Source organism: Hemicordylus capensis, chromosome 1 (assembly GCF_027244095.1).
Source record: "Hemicordylus capensis ecotype Gifberg chromosome 1, rHemCap1.1.pri, whole genome shotgun sequence".
Taxonomy (NCBI): Eukaryota; Metazoa; Chordata; class Lepidosauria; order Squamata; family Cordylidae; genus Hemicordylus; species Hemicordylus capensis.
Window position 1 is genome coordinate 123,615,669 of NC_069657.1, and position 21,384 is coordinate 123,637,052.

Below are 21,384 nucleotides of genomic sequence, written 5' to 3' on the forward strand. Positions count from 1 at the left end.
ATTATATGTAAAAACCTGTACATAGATTGTACAGGCAAACCTCGGTATCTGCGGGGGTTCTGTTTTGTGGAGGGCGGCATGCTGAAACTGGCATTGACTCTATGGAATGGGGGTTGGGGCTAGGTTCCTGGAAACTGGAAAAAGGGGGAGAGATGGGGGGGAAACCTACTGTGTCCGTGGGTGTCCAGCTCTCCTCAGGCCCCAATCCCCCATTCCCCCCCTCTGAAAATTCATGGAAAAAATACTTTAAAAAAAGAAATGAGCCACAAAATGGCTCCTCCTGACAAAATGACAACCGGAAATGACCTCCAATGTCACTTCCGGCCTTCTGGGAACCACGGATACAAGGGTTTTAACCCTTCCATATCCATGGATAATGAAATCGGGTGTCAGACAACCACAAATATGCAAAATCACAGATACAGAGTCCATAATGAGTTTTATCTGTATTCATAGCCCAATTCTGTTCATGTTTTCTCAGAAATAAGCCCCACTGTGTTCAATAGGGCTTGCTCTCATGTAAGTGTGCATAGGATTGCAGCCACAAAAGTAGAAATGCATTCAGGTCCTTCCATACACAATTTTCTTTAATGTTAAACCATTGTTTTTATTGCAAAAAATAAAGTGGGAAGTTTAATTGCAAGATTTTTAAAAGGTACATTTATTTATTTAAAATAAAACCACTATTTTGAAATGAAATGCTCAAAATAATGAATGTAGAATACTAATGGTTTTAACACTATTTCACAGTCATTTATATAGATAAAGGAGAACTATTATCTAGATGAGCACAGGCAAACATAGACTAAAGCTATGAATAACATGGTGTGTACCATGCTGATTAATCAACAAACATCAGCTGTGATTATTTTATTCCAAAAAAGTACTTATGCCATTGCAGTAGAATATTAAAACCAGAATTCAGAGTCCTCGTGAGTATGCAAGTACACTGAGGACTCTCCAGACTTCTATTCCAACTGCAGCTTGTCACACTGCATTAGGAGCTTTTCCAGAGCAGCTTTCAGGGAGTACAAGGGGATGTGATGGAAAGGAGTAGTTCAGATCTGCGTGAAGAAGCTTCACCCATAGCTTTTTATATCCTGCTTCACATACACAGGAAAAGGTTTTCTAGTATATTGGACAATGTCCTTGCAGCTTTTGAATGATGTAATATTGCAAGGTAATCATGTGATGCTTCTAAAGATGTGGTAGATTTTACTGCTTAAAATAAATTATAAGCACTGAAATTCCTAAATGTACCTTAAAGGAGTACTTGCGATTTATATGATCTTCAGGTCCAACTGATGATATCACATAGCTAGGCAAGGGTATACTTCCAAGAACAGATTCTTCTCTGCTATCTTTTGAATGAAGAAAGAAACATCTTAATTAACCTCCATATTTCAACTGGGATGTCAAAATGCATCCATTATATTTAACATGTTTTGTGGAAGGGCCATTGTCCAGTGTGACTTAGGTCAGCCATGAAAGACTTGTGCAGTTCTGCTTGGCACCGAGGCATTTAGAGAAGATAGTAACAAACACATATGAGTCGCATGAGCCATTCACCAGTCCAGGAGCTAGCAACAATGTCACTGTTACCAAGTTGCATTGGCAATTGAGGTGAACGGAAACAAGATATTTCTGCCTACGTTGTTAGATACTGTTTGAAATTCCCTCAAAGAATATAAGAGCAGCCCTACTGGATCAGGCTAAAGATCCATCAGGTCGGCATCCGTTTTCCATAGTGGTCAACCAGATGCATATAGAAAGTTCAAAGTGGCTAATATCCATTGATAAACCTGTTCATACATTTGTCTAATCCCATTCTATAGCAGCAAATGCCAAACATTAATTCATAATGGCTTGTGTAACTCTACTGTCAATTCACTAGGTGGTCTCAAGTTCTAGCATTATGGAAGAAGGAGAATTTTCTCTCTCCACATCATGTATAATTTTATAAATGGCAATCATTTGGCCCCTTTAAGTAAAATAGCCCCAAATGTTTTCATCTTTCCATGTAGCAAAATAATTTTCATCATTTTGGTTGACTTTTTCAACACCTTTTCCAGCTCTATGAAGTCCTTTCTGAGACAAAACAACATACAACACCTTCAGATGTTGCAGAGAACCCTTGGTAGTAGCTAAGCTCTACATGACTTCCCTCAACCTTAGGATGGTGTGCTCCCCCTCCCATCCCAGGACAAGTGCCTACTTCCTTTATTGGCTTTTGTGGGGTGAGTCCTAACTTTGCTGGACTGTCCCTTCAGTTGGCCACTGTGTATGTACACTGGCCAGCTGAGCACCAGGGGCAGGGTGTGTGGAGGAAGCAAACTGTGCACAGAGAGGGGCAGCCAGGTGAGGCAGCAGTGGTGGCATATCTTATGAATTTTTGAAATGTAAAATCTGTTTCCTCACCACTCCACTTATCCCAGCCAGCACCATGTGCCAAGTATGATTGTGATGCACACACCCCACACTCAGTTAAAATTATATTTGTATGATACAGAATAACTTTAACCAAATGTGGTGGAGTGTGTGTATCAAAGTCATACTTTGCCTGGGGTGCAAAAATCTCTAGGAAAAGCCCTGTTCTCATGTTTTGTACCAGCTGAAGTTTCTAGTCACCAATCACATTTCCTCATTTGTGCAGTAATCAAAACATCAGTCTCCTACATAAAGAATACCATTTCTGTGCCTAACAAAAAGGACACAACATTAGCATCTAGGACAGGCCATTTCAGTGCAAGTGCCGACTTCATTTCTCAGTTAGGATATGCTGAGATTGATTGGTTTGGACGTTGCAATCAGTCTCAGCATATTCTAACCTACTTGCTTCAAAAAACCGGAGTCCCAAAATTTTGTTGAACCCTAGGATTCAAGTGAGTTTCAGGGCTCAGGTTTTTGGAAACAAGTAGGTTAGAGTATGCCAATATTTGTGGGTTTGGAAAACGCAACCAATCTCAGCATATCCTAACTGAGAAAGGGAGTAGGCACTTGCATGGGGATGGGAGTGGGGAGGTTGCTTGGAGCTCAGGTGCTACCGAGACACTGCATGATGTTTGAAGCTGCCCTTAGTTTTGTATCATTTCCTACTTTATGAACATAATCAACCCTCTTGCATTCAAAGAATGAACATAACAGATGACATCAATTAAAATGTTTACTAGCACTGGAACTAAAACAGAGTCCTGCAAAACACAATTTGTTTTCTCTTACTGAGGAACAGCTGGCAACGTAACCATTATTCTGTCTGTGCCATTTCTGAAACAGTAATATAGCTCCTTAAGCCAAGTCTACCATCTAATGTAAATATCCTCAATTATTTTCTGAAATAGTAATTAAACCGGTGTCAAAAGGCTTGCTGGACCCAAAGTAAACTATATCATAGATTTTCTTGATTCATGAAGCCGATTGTGAACAATAAACGTATTCTAGTCATCTTAGGATCTGAGAAACTTAAGTTCAGCAAGTTCTGTCTAAGGCAGGACTGCTCAACTTTAGCTATCCTGCAGATGTTGGCCTACAACTCCCATAACCCCTGGCTATCCCACTGTGGCTGGGGATTATGGGAATTGTAGTCCAAAAACAGTGGGGGGGGGGCTAAGTTGAGCAGGCCTGGTCTAAGGTGTGTGCGTGCACACAAGATTTTTTAAATGTCTGCTTAGTTAATTTTAGATCCTGCTCAAACTGAATCAGAAAGGCCCTACTCTGAATGTACATGCGCACACACTGCCTTGATACTGCTGCTCAGAACAAAACCCGGTCAGTCCACACAAAAATAAATTTTTTTGGAGGGAACACTGGTGTTCAATTCCATGAATACAGTATGTGTTACAAGAACAGCCTGTTTGGGGGCTACAAGCAGCACCTCTCTATATGATTTGGAACTGCACGCTTGCAATCTCCATTTTGGCTACTTGGACTTGTAGGACCGTGAGCCCTCCACATGCCCATATTTGGAAAACTCTCAGTTAGTCACTTAGTACAAGCAGCATGGGGCAACTTTACCCCAGGTCAAGTATGACATGTGACTGCAAGGTATCCCCATCACCGTTCCCTCCAAATTCCAAACTAGGAATTCCAAACATGGACTTCCAGGTGTTGCCCACTACAACTCCCAGCATCCCTAGCTGTAATGGCCTTTGGTTGGGGATTCTGGGAGTTATAGTCAACAACATCTGGGAATCCCTGTTAGAGGCAACACTGATCCCCATGGCCCTCTCTATTTACAATACAGAGAACGTATTGGTTATCTGAGCAGACATAAGTTAAGGAGAAAGACTATTTCTCAGGAGAATAGTGAAACTTCTTTTTTTGTTGGCACAAAGGATTTGTCTTTACCTTAAAAGGAATTCAGATAAGGCTGCAGCAATCCCACCTCACTATTGCAGTGTTAATGGCCTGGCGCAGACCAGGGGAAGAGGCTCATCAGTGCCCTGGAAGGTTTTCTTGACCCACAAGACAAGGTTTGAGCTCACCCATTTATCCTATCCCATACAGGTTTTTCAAACCATTTCATTTTATTGTTCTTCAAAATTGCACACGCCCATGATTGAATCATATAGCATGTATTCCTTTGTTAACCAAAGAAGTCATCCCCTGAAGCCTGAAGGTGTCTGAACCTTGGGACTCAAAAAACATGGGCTGGGAAAGATATAGCAGTGGAAGGCATTGGTCAGGGGGAACTCCAGTTGCGGTTGCCACTGGCTTGGTTGGTGGCAACTCAGAACTGGGTTTTCTCTAGGGTTGCCCAGGACTTTGGAACGTGCTCCCTACAAAATTAGAGCCTCCCCTTCTCTAGATATTTTAAAAAAGAAAAATCTGAAGATATACCTATTTAATCAGGCTTTTACTCTGTAGTTTTAAAGTTTTAAGCATTAGAGTTTTATCTATATTTTAAATTGGTTTAATTATGTTAATGTTTTTATTATTGTTGTGTTTTAAATTGTAAACTGCCTAGGGATTTTATATGGGGTGGTATAGAAATGTGCTAAATAAATAAATAAGGTGTTGAAGAAACACCCCTATGGGCTTGTGAAGTAGAAGAGCAGCCACTTGGAATAGCGATCCACTCTAACTTATAGGTAACTTTGGTTTTGTTTTATATGTCTGCCTTTAGCCCTGAACTACAGCCTGGACATTTGTTGTTTTTTCTTTCTTTCATAAAATGAGATTTCCTGTATGCACAGTAAGTTAGGTTTGTAATGGGGGTTAAAGGGATTAATTTGGGGGATGCTAGATAGAGTATCCCTCTTGGTGGAGGGGCAGTGTGGCTTGTGTGGCCCCTCTGCCCATTCCTAGATTACCCTCCCTCCTCTTTTTTCTCCCCACCCCATCTCCCCACTCAAGTTCTTGTTGTGCATGACTAGGGACCTGAACAAAACACTGTCCCACTGCCCGAAAATCTGCATCAGCTTCATGGAACTCTTGCCTCATTTACGATGGACAAGGTCACATGACATGAGGGCCCTCAACAGGACTAGGAAGAAAATAAACACTGAAGTGACAAAGATCCTCTCCTGGATGTTTTTCACACCCAGCTTTAAGTTCACATCTCCTCCGAAATGGAAGTGTGAGTTCACATATCAGCCAAATCTACCCCAAAGTCCCTGTGATCTATCAGAGAGCACTTCACACACAATTCGGGGTTTTCATCGTGTGAAAGCGTGTAGCCCGATTTATATCTGGGGTAAAAAAGAATGCATTTTTTGCTTCTGTTTTTTTTAGCAACTTTGAACTCGCAGTAAAGCCTTGCAGAAAACCCAAGGTAAAGCCTGCTGTCTGGGAAAGCCCCTGGCACGGAGGTGTCTTTATTAGGCAAATGAATTTCTGTTGTTTGGCAGGATTACTTCAAACTGGGCAGAAAAGTCTATGCTGGGGGCTTGAAGGAAGGCATTGTGGGTGCTCTTTGGGGCATCTGAGTGGTGGTTCAGGTGCGGTTTAGGTGTGTCTGTGGCAGTGGAAGCAGGGGAGCAGACAGGGTTTAACTTGGAGAGAGCACTATCAACCAAATGGTTAAAGGGGCTATTTTTCTTTTAATTAGTGAGTGGTCTGCTTTAGCTTAATGACTTGGGATAATCGGTTTATGATCATCACCTGGGTATAAGGGGGGAGGGGGGCCTGGGGACAGGATCACCTGCCTTTATAACATAACCTTACCCTCGTCCCCATTCTCAGCCTTCACAGCAGTGCATTCAGTTGGGTAGGAGAGCCATCCACAATGTTTGTTTGGATTTCAAAGATCCCACTCTCTAGCTTCCTTTGGCGCATCAGACACCTGTTTGTCATAATTTGGTTGTTCGTGCTATTTTAATAAACTTGGCCAGGCAACTGCCTGTGCTCATTTTACCTGGTCTGGTGGTCTCATTCTCTCTTTGCAAAATGTGGTACTGGTATAACAATGGTACCGCATGCATTTTCAAGTTGAAAGGATATAAGAATAAGAACAAAGGCAGGAAGAGGAGTGGGGGTCCAGGCTGAACTCTAAAACATACTGTTTCTAAGGCTCTGGAATAAATTTGATATTCATGATCAGTTTTCAATTGTATAAGAATTCTTCTGGCCCAAACTTTATTCACTAACCTTTGTAATAAAACAAACAATAATCAGCAAGCACAAACCATCGTCTTTTCCATAATCTCATCCCAGAACTATCCTGAAAATACAAATAAAAAGGTTTCACTTTGAACCTCTGAAAGACTGGAAAAACCTCACAATATAGCTTATGTGCTAAATCCAATTTGAAAGGGCTACATATATATTCTTAAATTACAAAAATATGCTCATCTGCACAGTATAACAGAACCTTCTTCATACTGAGTGAATTTCAGGAATATTTTTCTCACAGTTATCTCAGAATGCTTGGAAATGTATTTGTGTTACCCCATTCTCTAACAAAACCAGGTCTCTGAAGAAGCTTACATTTAAACATAAGATCAATAAAAACACATCCATAAAATGATTAGAATATAAAAACAATTTAAAGCAGAGAGAAAAGTGTTCCAACAATTAAAAAAACCCCAGCAATAAATTCAAATTTTATTAATTTAATTTAAAAGTCTGGGCAAATAAAGGTTTCATCTGACACTGCAAAGAAATCAGATTTGGCACCAGGCACTCCAAAGTTATGGTGCTACAACCAGGGTCGCTCAATTTTCAGTAACCAATTGCTTCACTTCTGATGACAGGGAAACATGCAATAGAGCCTCTGGGATATATCATAATACGTGGGCAAGTTAATATGAGAGCAGGCAGTCCCTTAGGTATACTGGCTCCATTCAGTTGAGCATATTAAAGGTTATAACCAATCCTTTGAACTGTGCCTAGAAATGGACTGAGATTCAGTGCAGCTGTTTCGAAGCTGGAGAAAAAGTTCCATGTGTCAAATCCCATTGTTGCTGTATTTTGTAGTGAAGTTTCTGGACAGTTTTTAAAGACATCTCCATATACAGCACAAAGAGGGTGGATGACAAAGAGTTGACACACCAGCCTAAACTAGTTAAAGGACTTTATGACACATATATGACTAGGGTCTTCTTTGACTTTGAACAAGGCTGGATCTATTAGCACCTTCAGACTACAAACCTCTCCTTCAGGAATGCAATGTCATCTAGAGCAGGTTGAACACTATCTCCCACATCAGGCAAAACATGCACCAAGAGTGCCTCCATCTTCTCTGGACTGAGATTTATTGGCCCTTATCCAGTCCATTCCTACCTTCAAACAACAATTCAGTACCTTTGCAGTTCCATCTGAACTAGACAAAAAAAGAGAGCAATAGATCTGTGTATCATCAGCATACTGATGACACCTCACTCTACATTCCAGATAACCTGACACAGAGGTTTTGTGTAGATGCTAAACAGCATGGGGGACATGATGGAACCTGTGGCACACCATACTGCAATTGTACTGAAGTTTTAAAGTAGTCCCTAAACACAATCTTCTGGAAATGGACCTCCAGGTAGTGGAACCACTGCAATGCAGTTCCCCTGCAATCTCCCACCTGAGAAGGATACTACAGTCAATGATACTGAAAGCTGCTAAAAGAGACATAGTTATTATCATGAAGTGAAGTGTAGAGGAAGGAGTGCTACTTGGCAGAAATGACTAATGTACAGATACATCAGATGGCAGACACTGTACACCAGACAGAACAAGTTAGCAGAGCAGTGGGCAGAGTCAGATATAGATGAATATTTCTAGGCTTTTAATTCTGTGATGTTTGGAAAGGTTTTGCAAAACTGCCGGGGGAATATTGACGTAGTTGCAGCTCATCTTCCAAAATTTTAGTATACGCTGACATACACTAACCACTGACTTGCCTGCTTCTTTCTTTCTGGATGACATTACACTCCTGAAGGAGAGGTTTGTAGTCTGAAGGGGGAATATTGATGTAGTTGAAGCTCATCTTCCAAAATTTTAGTACACAGGGATATACACTAACCACTGACTTGCCTGCTTCTTTCTTGCACAGTGCCCGTCCCTGCCATTCAATGTGACACAATAAAATTTGTGAATTGAATATATTTGCAGAAGATGGATGATGATGATGATTTGCAATACGAAAAAGTTACACTGAATTATATTTACAGATTCAGTACTTCATTGTTTACTGCAAAAGTGTTAATTCCCCAAGGCTGAATGATATGTACATGAAACCATAACACCTTTCTGCTAGAGGTGTTCTTATTTTGATGCAACTGAGCTTTTATCCCTCTTTGCCTAAAAATTTAGCATCCTACAAGTGTGCACTCAAGCCCTGTACCCTCAGTCACAATTAATCTCTTTTCTAAGATAATTTGCATGATAGTGGTGGATTGAATGGCATGTTCACAAAAGCTCATTAGTGTGCTATTTTCACCAACACTGTGACTGACATTTGGTCATATGTAATCCAAGGAAAGACTGTGGACTTTTTATTGTAAGAAATTAACAGTTAGTTAACATTATTTGCAGAAAATACCACCACTATTAATAATGAATGACATCTAGACTAGCACTGTGCTGGTACAGCAGTGCTAAATTCCAGACTAAAGTTGTGCAAGTGGAAGAAAGTTAAGAATCACCTTGTTTCCCCTTCCCTCTGAAGCCTACTGTGCACCACAAATCTATGTTCCTGAGGAACAAGAGTGTATCTGTACAAGAGTCATAAGGCAGAATTGTGATGGGCTGGATGAGGGATAACAAACTGATACTGAATCCAGATAAGACGGAGGTATTTATTGTGCGGGGTCAGAATGCGGGAAATGGGCTTGATCTGCTGTTCTGGATGGGGGTCACACTTCCCTAAAAGGAACAGGCATGCAGTTTGGGGGTGCTTCTGGATCCAAGCCTCTCTCTGGTGTCCCAGGTTGGTTGGACTCTGGGTCATCTCGGAGAGATCGTATTACTCCTGCATTTTTATTGTGCGGGGTCAGAACGCGGGAAATGGGCTTGATCTGCTGTTCTGGATGGGGGTCACAATTCCCTAAAAGGAACAGGCATGCAGTTTGGGGGTGCTTCTGGATCCAAGCCTCTCTCTGGTGTCCCAGGTTGGTTGGACTCTGGGTCATCTCGGAGAGACCGTATTACTCCTGCATTGAAAGAGCTACACTGGCTGCCTATAAGTTTCCAGGCAAAATACATGGTGCTGGTTATAACCTATAAAGCCCAAAAAAGCTTAGGCCCTCCATATTTATGAGGTCTTCTTTGCCATGAACCCCACCACCCATTGAGATAATCAGTAGAGGTGCATCTGGTGGCTACTCAGGGATGGTCCTTCGAGGCTTTAGAATGCGCTCCCTGTTGAAATAAGACCCCACACACACATACCTCTGACAACTTTTTAAAAGTCCTTAAATCTGTTCACCCAGGCTTTTAATTAAATGCCGATTTAATAGTTTTTAACATTGTTTCACAATTTTAAATTGTTGAAACGTTTTAACGTTTTTCTGTTGTAATTTGTACTGTTTTATTTTAAACTGCTCAAACAAACAAGTTTTGGGCAGTAGACAAATATATTAAATTAATTAATTAAATAAACCAAAAAATATTTTAAAATGCAATAATGTTTAAGGACTAGTTCTGAGTTTGCCTAATCATACATAATTATGAGAAAACTGAAGTTCCAGATATGCAGCTTTAGCATTTTCAAATGCTATGTAAGAGAAACTCATCGTTATCCATTTTACTGCAGGTAGCTGAAATGCATAAAGACAGCTAATCATACATTACCTGTTTATGAAGCCAGCCTCTCACCACAACAGGAACACTAGGGTTCCTTCTTATAGACTGATCCCTCTTCCCAAAGCTATGAATTTTATTGCCAGATTTTATCACCTTAAAACAAGCAGAATAAAGTTTGAAAATATACTTCAGGAAACAAACATACAATATGTCTGTATTGTGTTCCATATTTTGTTACACATAAAAGAATTCATCAAAGCATTTTTTCCAGTTCAGAAAGGTTTGATGCTATTATTCGAGTAGGCAGTCTTGGGGTTATTATAACCCTGGATTATTATCTATCATGCCATTCTCAATCCATCTTCACCATCTCTCAAAGAAGAAGAAAATTTTTTGTAGGGAGAGAACACATTCCTACCTGGGGCTATACCTTGGAATTGACAGTTACATGCTGATGCTAACTGAGAACATCAAATTAAAACCAATCATATGGTTTCTAATAACAGGCGAACAATGAGTCATGCTGAAGGAGGGCTGAGAAAAAACAGTATTACTGCCCTATCCCTAAAAGAGCATCTGGATAAATACTTCAGTGTCTGTCACAAGCAACCATAATAATGTTGAAATATTAGAAATAAGTAACTAGTGCTGGAACCTTTTCAGATTTGTTAGCACCAAAGAAGCTGTAATACAGGTTGAGTATCCCTTATCCGAACTGCTTGGGACCAGAAGTGTTCTGGATTTGGACTTTTCCAGATTTTTGAATATTTGCATATTTGTAATGAGATCTCTTGGGCATGGGATCCAAGTTTAAACACGAAAAGTTACTGTACACTGTATTATATTTTTTTAGGTTTTATTTAAAGCATAAAAACGAATAAGCATTGAATTTATGATAACTACAGGTAGCTGTAAATGTAATGAAAACTAAGCTGCAACGAGTCAGTGCTATGGGCGCACACCGTGGTGGTTTCCGGATTTTGGAGCATTCCGGATTTCAGATGTCTGGATTAGGAATACTCAACCTGTATATGTTAATTGAGAGGAGGGAAAGTTATTGGATAATGAGACAAGATTTCAGCTCTTATTGTATGTATTAGCCGTGGCTTCTATATCCTGGTATTCTGAAATGAAATCTTTATTTCAGCTGCTCCCTGCTTCAAACACTGAATATCTTCCAAGTCACATTCTCTTCTAGTTCCCATAGCTAGGGTCTGATGTCACATAATTCACCCTTTTCCATACTGCATGATGGGACAGAGATCCTAACCCTCTCCCATTCTTCTGTATATGCATGTTTGGAAATGTATCCACAAGGTCAACTGTGCTCAGCCTCATTCATATTCTACTATGGTATTAAAACACATGGCAAAGCCTAAGAACTTCAATACAGATTCTGCAGTGGGGAAAATTCCATTTCTTCTTTGAGAATGAGGTAACATCACATAGTTACATGGGGGCTGATAGATCTATATAATTAAATGCTTTTTAGACACACAAATCTTAGTTACATAACTGGGTATCAAATTCACTGTGAGCAAATTAAACATCAAATCATACACTTCCCTGGACCACCATTGCTTCATCATCTCTGTATCTTCTGCTCTTGGTTAAGCCCTCTTTGCTTTCATGACTAAGCTAGATATAGTGATAAAAGACTTCTACTTAAATGCAGGCTTCCTTGGGGTCCAATATTTCTCTAAAGTGTCTTGCTAAAAAACTCTCTTTTCATCATCTTCAAATCACATTTTTATAACCATTCAATAGCAGGAGCTCTCCAATAGTATCATAAAATGCCCCCTTGCCACAAAGCTCCTTATCAAGAGGGACCAAAAAAACCCCAGCAACACAAGCCTGCTGAAGCATCCTCAAGCATAAACAAAGTTGGACAGAAGCAGACTACTTTTAGTTGGTTGTACTGAGCCTGAGGGCAAGAAGTTAAGAAAAAGGAGAGAGTCAGGGCCATATCAGCATGCAACACACTTTAAAGCTCTCCAAATCAGGGACCTAGCAAAGAAAAAATATATATAGCTGTACATTATACTGCCAGCTGATTTAACAAATCTGCTTTGAAATACGCAAAATAGCACTTTCTTGGCCTTCTGTTTCAACACAAGAATTGGACTGAAAGGGTCAGAGAGGAATGTGTGCCTCTCCTAGTAACAAACTGTGCTTATCATTTTGCTAATTTCTATTATTATTGATAGATACACATCAGTCCTGGTTCTGATTCTGAGTCCATGTGGCCTTCTACAGGATTATGACTTTGAACAAGGTTTCACAACATTTTACACATTAGTTGCTTCAAATGACTGTTGTCTGTTATCTGTTGTATATAAACTTCTGCTCCAGTCCAAACTCAGAACTCTGAATTGCCGAAGTCTATGCCCAAGATTCTGCATTCCTGTTCCTAGCCTGAGGTCCAAGCTTTGATATTTGTTTATGTTCAGATAGGCAAAAATTACCAGGGATTTCCTGGCTTTGGGTGCTCCACCCCAGGTCAAACCAACTAACAAAACTGAATCAGGCCATTAGTCCACCTAGCTCACTACTGTTTACACTGACTGGCAGCAGCTCTCCAGGGCTTCAAGCAATGGTCTTTCTCAGTCCTACCTGGAGATGCCAGGGACTGAAGCTGAGACCTACAGCATGACACATCACAGGACCAGCCTATGCAGTGACTTTAGCTGTAGAAGTCAAGGAAGCTACTAGCCTTTATTCCTATAATTCATATCTTTCATAGTTGGCAAGAACTACTTCTATTTCAATGTTAACATTTAGTAGCTTGTAGAGAAAATTCTAATAGATTATCAGTTTCCATGTATAATACCAAAATCTCAACACACACTACTCAGTTAAAAAAAAACCATCATTTTAGAAAGATTGTCTATATATGTTGGTTGACATCCAGGCTAACCAAGTGCTTGAGCAAAAATATTGCGCTAGTGTAAGGCTGTTGTGCTCACTAATTGCATTAAATATGGTGCCTGCATTCCAGATTAGTGTTGTGCTAACACAAACATGTTTGTGCAACAAGGTGTACAACCTGTGTCACGCCTTATATATTTCTCAGGAAACTTTTACACAATAGTACAATTTTAAGCATCCCTGTGACTTTGTGCAGCTATCTGATCTTCTCGCACTTGCACAACTTTGCTTCATTAGTCTGGATATCAGTTATTTTCTTAACAAACGTGTACACTATAATCACATTTAGTTAGTTAAATTTAAAACTGGAAATATTTCTTTTTTAGTGTAGCTTATTTAAAAACATTTCCTTCCACTATGACAACAGAGAATACTGTGACAAGTCTAGCAATGAAAAATACTAAATTCATTTTAAACCGTAAGTATAAAATACTCCTTAAATGATCTTCTGAGAAATTAAAAGAAAGAGAGAGAAGAATGATGATGGCAGCATGACAAAAACTATGGCTTATACTCTTTCAAGAAGCTTACAGAGTGTACAGGAAAAAAATATTACAAGTGTGGAAAGTATCCACCTTAGAGATTCTTGAGAGACAAACATATATTTGCAAACTCCTCCAGTGCAAAATAAACAAATATATAAAAGATGACTTATAAGAAATCAAACTGCATGAAGAAGAAGCTTGTTCAGATCCTGAAAAGGTAGAGAATATTGGAGGGACATATGATTATAATTGGTTATAAAAATGGCTGATATTTATAATGGGGAAAACAGAAAGGTAAAAATTACAAAATCTTGTTTAAATATAGTGATGAAAGTTGTTGAAATAGTAAGAATGGTTTAGTTCAAGAGCACATGCACACACACACTTACTTTGGAGCCAGGTTTTGTATCTACAGTGGATGTAGTTACTGCAGTAGATGTTTCACTGACCATGCTTGAGGGTCTTTGGTTTATCTGATGCTTGGACATATGTGAATTCTGCCTGGGGGGAAAAACGTAATTACAAGGTATTGTATCTTTCCTTCTCCTTGAAAGATGACTTTTTATTCTTCTATAAAAACATACAACCAGGCATAGATTGCAATTGCCAGCTTTCCACACTTGCGCCAATGCAGTAAACTTCACTTACAACAGCTTTTATTCAGACACTCCTGTTAACAGAAGCATGCTCAGTTCAGTTCATCATGAAATTTAAATATAACCTTTTCTACATTTCAGATGATATACGTACATTGTTAATTCAATATTGAGCATTTAACTTTCTTATAGACTAAATAGATCTAAAATGCCTAGAACTGTTATTGCTCATAGTTGTATTTTTCAGCACAATGCAAAAACCTAAGTTAGTTCTGCATGTTTAACTTTACGTTTGTACAGACTACAAGACATTTTCATATTTAAGAGAGTCACATTTTAGAGTATTCATTATGTTTCCAAGTAAACTGCTCGAATGTTTCATGGAAGAAAATTAATCAAGGACACAGAAACAGGTAAGCAGTGCCTGCTTTACTATATTTTGTCAGAATGGTTTCGGCATAGGATCTGTGACACATCAGTTTTTGTTGCAATTGGTTAATGAAAAGAAAATATTAAACACCACAACAGTCACCCATTATTTATTTTCAGAATGAAGTTGCTGACATTGCTGCAAAGAGATCTAGCTCATTCAGGTATCTGATATCTGAGATGAATCTGAATAGTCTCAGACAAGTCCTGATAGATGAGAATGTTATGCTGTGCCCAACCCATTAGACATGGAAAGGGTGTTCTTGATGTAAGAGGCAGATGTTTTCGCTACTGCACAAATGAAGAACTGCCTTTGGTGACTGGAAACCTCAGCTGCTTGAAAACACGGCAGTTGACCTCCGGGTGCAGAACACACCTTGACCATACCATTCACATCCAAACTTGATGAGTAAGGTGACATGCACTAGTCTGCTGGTGGCTCCCTCACAACTGTAGAATTCACCTTCCATCACAAAAGCATGAAGATTTTTTATTTGCATTATACTACTTGTCCAAGAAAGGAAGGTAGGAGGGAAGAGAGGCTTGGATGGGGAAAAGAGCTACGTCTTTTATTGCTGAGTTTTAAAATCAATTTTATATAGACGTACTTTATGCACTTTTGCCTCAAGCCACATTTTAACTAGACATGACCTTTCATACTGTCACAGATTAGAAATCAAAACAAAAAACATGAAATAAATACCTTTCAGCTGCCAAGCTCATGAAGCCCCTGCATGCCACATCAAACACGTGTCCATTATCTCCCATGCACAGACTTGCAAGACTGATCATGGTTTTTTTTACTTTTTGTATCAACTTTATCAAGTATCTAGAACATTTTTTCAGATCTGAAGCTTATTGTTGTAGCTCCCCCTGCCACAAGCACTCTCATTGCTATGACGATTCCTGTATAAACATTCCATTATAGAACAAATCTAAGAAACCTACAACTTCCTCTGCTGAAAAGCCACAGAACTCAGAGGAAAATTTCAGTCCGGTCATGATGTAAAGTGTATAATTTTCACTAAAATAAAAATCCATTTTAATTAGTGAAGCTGAAATTACCAGTGCAAGCTTTCCCGAGAGCCTGATGATGCAATTCCTCTCACTGACATAGCATGCCTATACACGTACAAACAAAAAACAAGCTGTAGCAACTAACAATTTGCCATGTTTTACCCAAAGGATAATTAGAACTACCCATTAAATATAAAACAATGCTAATGTATTTTCATAGAGCAAAAGTGGCTAAACCCTCTAATAGAACATTTGGGACTTCTGAGAAGGACAAAAGGACTAATAGGAGGAGCTTTCTGTTGATATTAAAATCTATAGCTCATTGCACTTAATGAATGGCACATCTTTATATAGCATCTATATGCTAAGCACGAGAAGCACACTCAGCTACTTCCTTTGGCATCTGCCTATTCTGCTTTTCCTGCAGTGCACAGTGAGAAATACAGAATGCTTGCTAATATTTCACATCCTACTATGCAGGCAGGCATATGCATATTTGGGTGTTGTAGGGTGGTGGTGAGGGGATTGTCTTCTTCAGGGGAAAAAAAAAACCAGCCTGTATATCATGTTCCATAATTAACCTTGTCATGTACAGCCACTAATCTACCCTGCCATGAAGGCAGCATTATGCTGACTTCTCCTACCTAAACTTAAACAGATATCTGTAAGGTACTTGAAATGTTGATAGGAGATGGAGGGCAGGTTCAGATGTCACACAAAACCTTGATTGCGGCCGAGCTCTGAATGGCCTCCTTCAGCCCTAGGAATGTGAGCTCCCTGCTTGCATGCCTACATGAATGCCTACTTCATGTCTTGGTTAGGATGTGCCAAGATTGGTTGGTACAGACACTACAACCAATCTTGACATATTCAACTATGTTAGAATATGACTCGACATATTATCTCATACTTCTAATGTAGGAGATTGTTTGTGGCGTCCAAATCCACCAATCTCAACATATTCTAATGTACTTGCATCAGAAAACCCAAGCCCTGAAACTCAACTGTGTTTTCTGAAGCAAGCAGGTTAGAATTTGTTGAGACTGGTGGGTTTGGATGTCGCAAACAATCTCGGTAATTTTAAATCATGGACCTAATTGAATTTTGTTCAGATTAGAGCTGTGCTTCTTAGGTTTGACACACCCATTGGCTCAGCTGAAATGTAATACTGCCAAATCACAACACTATGGTTTGATCATCAAGAGCTACTAGCAGGCTCACACATCTTTCCTTTCTTCTCTTTTATACAGATTCCCGCCTTTTCCCCCCATTTCCCCTTTCCATAGTTTGTGGAGACTTCCAAATAGGCAAACTATTGTCACAGCTAACCAGATTGCCCCCATGCTATGGTTTTGAGCTAATTCCTGGTCAGCACCACCATATGGTAATTTGCCTTATTTGAACATAACAGTAAACAATGGCTGCAGAACAAGGGAGAAGGAAATGCATGAACACTAGTGGGCTCTTAATTAGCAAAACAATGAATGTATAGTGTTCCAGATTTAAGACAGCACTGAACTGATTCAGACATCATGGTTTGGCTGTCATGTTTAAGGCTCAGGCTTATATGTATCCTCCTTTCCTTGCAGACTCAGATTTCTTCTGTACACCCCAATTTGTGGCAAACCATAGTGTGCTGTTACATCCAAACTTGAGAAACTATGGTTTGAACAAATCAGAGCTGGAGAGCACGTTCAGAACCATGGCTTCCTGTTTTGGTTCACAGCAAATGATGGTTTGCTCAAAGCATAGTTTCCCAGGTTTAGATTAACAGCAAAGTATGGTTTGTCATTACCTAGGGAGTGCGAGATAGAATCTGAGTGCCTGAGGAGAGAAGGGAGAGGAAGAAGGGGGTCTATAAGCCAGAGGCTATGAGCTGAACTGGCTCATGGAAGTGTAAGGATATTTTGCTAGCTTAATGTTAAGTAATGCAGTGTGTGCTTTTAAGATCTATTTTATACTGTACTGGGTATTAGACATCCATGCACAGGTGAAAAGGAAAGAGAGACTGAAATCTCAGTGTCATTGCTTTTTGCCAGCTTTGCATACTAATTAAAAATACAAAACCTACACTGCAAAAAAGGAAAGCTTAACACTATTATCCCACAGGAAAATTGATTGTTCAAGTCAGAGAAGGGGAACAGCAACAGTAAAGAGGCAACAACAATGTAGTATTGTTTGGGCTCAGAGGAAGAAGGCAGATTAAAAGGACTAGGTCTTTGGAGGACAAGGAAGATGCTCAGTTTTGCCAACAGAAAAATGTTGCCACATTAAGATAATTATCTCTTTCAGGATCCAGTCATAACATGCTGATTTACAAAGCCAAATTTAACGGAATACATTTATTTAATATGAATTAATTTTTTAAAATTGTTTTTTACAACCTTAACAAAGCTACCAAAACAAACAGGAGCAAATGAGGGCAATCGTTTGCCTCATTTGTCATAATTACACGTATCCAAAAGTTGTTTTCAGGATTTTAGACTAAACAACCTTTGCCTGTCATTGCATATAGGTTTGCGCACAAGTTCCAACATGCTATGTTAATTGTGACAGAAATAACAAAATATTACATTGCTTACATTGTAAGAAATTCACAATGCACCTTACAAGTAAAATGTATAACAAACATATTCCTCTACTAGATAGGATTTGTTGTCATTTTACAGGACAAAAATACTATACCTTGCAAAAAGTGGTCGGAACACAGGCACAGAATGGGTTCTTTTACCAGCTGTGTTTGCTGTTACTCCAAACAACAGAAACACTCAGACCATACCCTTTAAACCTCCAAACAACAGCATTTGTCAAACAACCAGCATAACTTGTCAAATTGGGGGGGAAAGAAACTCAAATTAGCAACATAAACAGAAAGCTCAATCTAAGGAACATTGCTGAATGAGACAAGAGCATATTGCTGCTATGAACCCTCACTACACCTTATCTAGCTTTAACACAGCCCAATGAAAGCTCTGATAAATTGGGCTGTCTAGAATGTTTCTGTGGCTGTCACTGATATTCAATCAGAGTATAAATGAACTAGGTAGGCAGGAGCAATTCTTAGGTCATTGTTCATTATTTCTCCTACAAAAGAGCAAACTATCAGAGGAAAACAGCTCGTGAACATGACAATCAGCTTCAAGGTTTCATTCAAGACAGCAGCAGGTCAGCCTCCAACATCTACCTGGGATCAAATTAATTCTGTTTTCAACAATTTAACTGATCCTGTACTTGAAAGTATTCTGTTTTATCAAGATTTTGCATTATTATGCATTTCTATTTTCATTATTTTAAGCATCTGATTAGCTGGCATGAGCTCCTTCCATTTAAACTTTCTAGGAAGGCTCCATTTCAGAAAGAGGATTCATGTGAAGAGCCTCGTTATATCAGTTCCTGTCTACTTATCTCTATGTCAGAGAAAACTGATATTAATATTTGCTTATCTTTAGCATCCACTATCAGCAGACACAGTATGAGGTTTACATACATACATACAACTAATGGCCTATTTGACTTTGTACCCTTTTAGCCAACAAAGAAACATTGTGAATTTTACCAACTCACATTTTTGACCAAAAGATGAAATGGGTTTTCTCTAGGGCTTTTGGCTGAATTCACTGTTGTCAGTCATTGTCTTATTGTCATTCCCTGGCCACTTCCTTCATCCCTGACTTGTCAATCTACTTTATCTACTGAAAGCCCTCTGAGTAGAGAGTGTCTCATTTCTGTGTTCTTTCAGTACTAGTTCACTGCTGATGTTAAGTGAGAAGCAGAATGTGAAAGATGGGATAAGGTGTACTATCTGAAGTTGGATTATCCAGTCTTTTATGTTTGTGCAATAGTTGGGTCTTCTTCACGTATTGAGTTTGCAGAGGTGAAAGTTTTGGGCCTGGAACAAAAGGGAGGAGCAGACCGAAAAAATACAGAACTTTGTTGCTTTATGTCACATCTATTGGCTAATTAGCTGTCTGACGGAGAACCAAACTAGAAGCTAGAGCCAGCCCCATGTTTGTCAGGAGCGTACCTGGGTATTTTTGACACCCAGACCTTAGGCTGAAGGGCTTCTGAGGACCCCACACACACACTGCAAGGGCCCCTCCTTTATTTATTTATACCTGCCAGCACCACTGCTTCCTAGCCCCCACCGCTGCTGCCTGACCCCCCACCACTATTTCCCCTTCATCACCGCCACCACTCGCCAGCTCCACTCCACTCTTCACCCACCCACCCCAGCAGCAGGTGCTCGCCACCACCATTGAGGGGTGAGTGGAGTGGAGCAGACAAGAGGCGGCGAAGGTGAAGGTGAAATAGCGATGGAGCATCAGGACTCTGGGGAGACCCCCAGAGAATTTGGAGGCCCCCCAGGAACCATGAGGCCATGGACCCCTGCCCTGTGGTCCATGCCTATATGCGCCACTGGTTTTTGTGAAACATGTGGATGTTCCATTTGCCCATAAAGCAGGTATGTCAGCTAGAGCTAAGCATCATGTCCATCTGACAATGATGGACCAGACATGTCCTCTGGTGGGAGTTGTTGGAGGGAGTGACAGCAGGGAGCCTCTGGCAGTCAGAACTGTAGGAAGGTTCCTTGCTGTCACTGCAGAACTCTTTCGGGGATCCTACATGTGTTGACCCTTGCTCCTCCTTCACCTTTGACTGGGTGGGGGCAGGGGACAGGCTGCACGTTGCTTCATCTTCGCTCTGTGGGAAGCGCGTGCACATGGCTTGAGTTTAAAAGGGATTTTTTATTTTTAAACTTTCCTTCTAGGTCATTGAGTGGGTCAAGTTTCCCTGGGATTGTTAGTATGTACTATGGCTGCTGCCTTAGAAAAAAAAAAACTACCAATCCCAGAAGTACCCATACCACTCAAGGACCTAGAAGGACAGTTAAAAAGAAAAACCTATCTTTTAAACTCTATGATCTAATTTTCTGAAGTACTGGAGGCATTACTCTTTGCATAACAGGGGATCCACACTTCTTTTAACAGACACCCCACCCAAGATAATTGCTTTTTTCTCCCTCCTGAGGTCTATGACCACCCTTGTCCACTTTCTACCATACACTACAGTTCCATCCTCATCCTCCTCTCTAACCTTCTTTCTCCCTTCACTCTTCTAACTTTTACAGCACCAAATCTACTTTTTACAGTAGATGCATACTCACTGCAGCTCAGACTGAGCTTTCAGACAGATTAGAGCAGTTGACTGAATAAGCAGAAACGTTTGCCCAAGCACTCCCATAGGTATCTAATCCAGGAACCTATTGCTCATGTCAATAAATGTAGCTGGGCGGGGGGGGGGTGTCTGCTATTCAAACAGGCAATTTTATTTTCCTCTAATGCCTTTTAAATTTAATTAACATTTCATGGGGTGCAAATTAAATAACCTGTTTGTGTTGCTTCTCTCATATGTACTCATCCCTCCAACTCCATCTCCTTTAATTTCTACAGTAACCAAAAACTGCATCTGAAATAAATTCCAAAATGACTGTTCTGATCAAATGATTCCCAACACAGCACTTCAGGATAACAGAAATAAAGAAAAGGTCAGACTTGTAACATTAATGAATATGCATTCACACTGTTGTACAGAAATATTATCTACATCATTTTCATATTGTAAGCAATATAAATACTAATCTACATACTGAGCAAAATCTCTCTCTATATATAATTCTCTTAGACGTACCTGTCGCTAATCCCATGTGTGACAACTCTCACGAGAGTTCACGAGTGAGGGGAGAGGGAGAGAAAAGTGCT

General features: G+C 39.9%; 1 protein-coding gene across 13 annotated transcripts in view; it reads right to left on the bottom strand.

Annotated features, from left to right (window-relative positions):
• The window catches only part of PLEKHA7 (pleckstrin homology domain containing A7), a 279,805-nt gene that overhangs the window by 117,016 nt on the left and 141,405 nt on the right, over nucleotides 1-21,384 (bottom strand). For 6 of the 13 annotated variants that reach the window (XM_053309494.1, XM_053309459.1, XM_053309511.1 and 3 more), the window contains 5 exons: nucleotides 15,674-15,730; nucleotides 13,973-14,084; nucleotides 10,219-10,323; nucleotides 6,586-6,658; nucleotides 1,261-1,361 (listed from right to left, as the gene is read on the bottom strand). The exons of 1 other annotated variant lie outside the window; for it this stretch is intronic. In XM_053309494.1, coding sequence (XP_053165469.1) covers nucleotides 1,261-1,361; nucleotides 6,586-6,658; nucleotides 10,219-10,323; nucleotides 13,973-14,084; nucleotides 15,674-15,730 — 448 coding nt within the window. Of the gene's footprint in view, nucleotides 1-1,260; nucleotides 1,362-6,585; nucleotides 6,659-10,218; nucleotides 10,324-13,972; nucleotides 14,085-15,311; nucleotides 15,485-15,673; nucleotides 15,731-21,384 lie in introns of those variants that run through there. 6 more of the 13 variants (XM_053309520.1, XM_053309478.1, XM_053309583.1 and 3 more) reach the window with 3 other exon arrangements.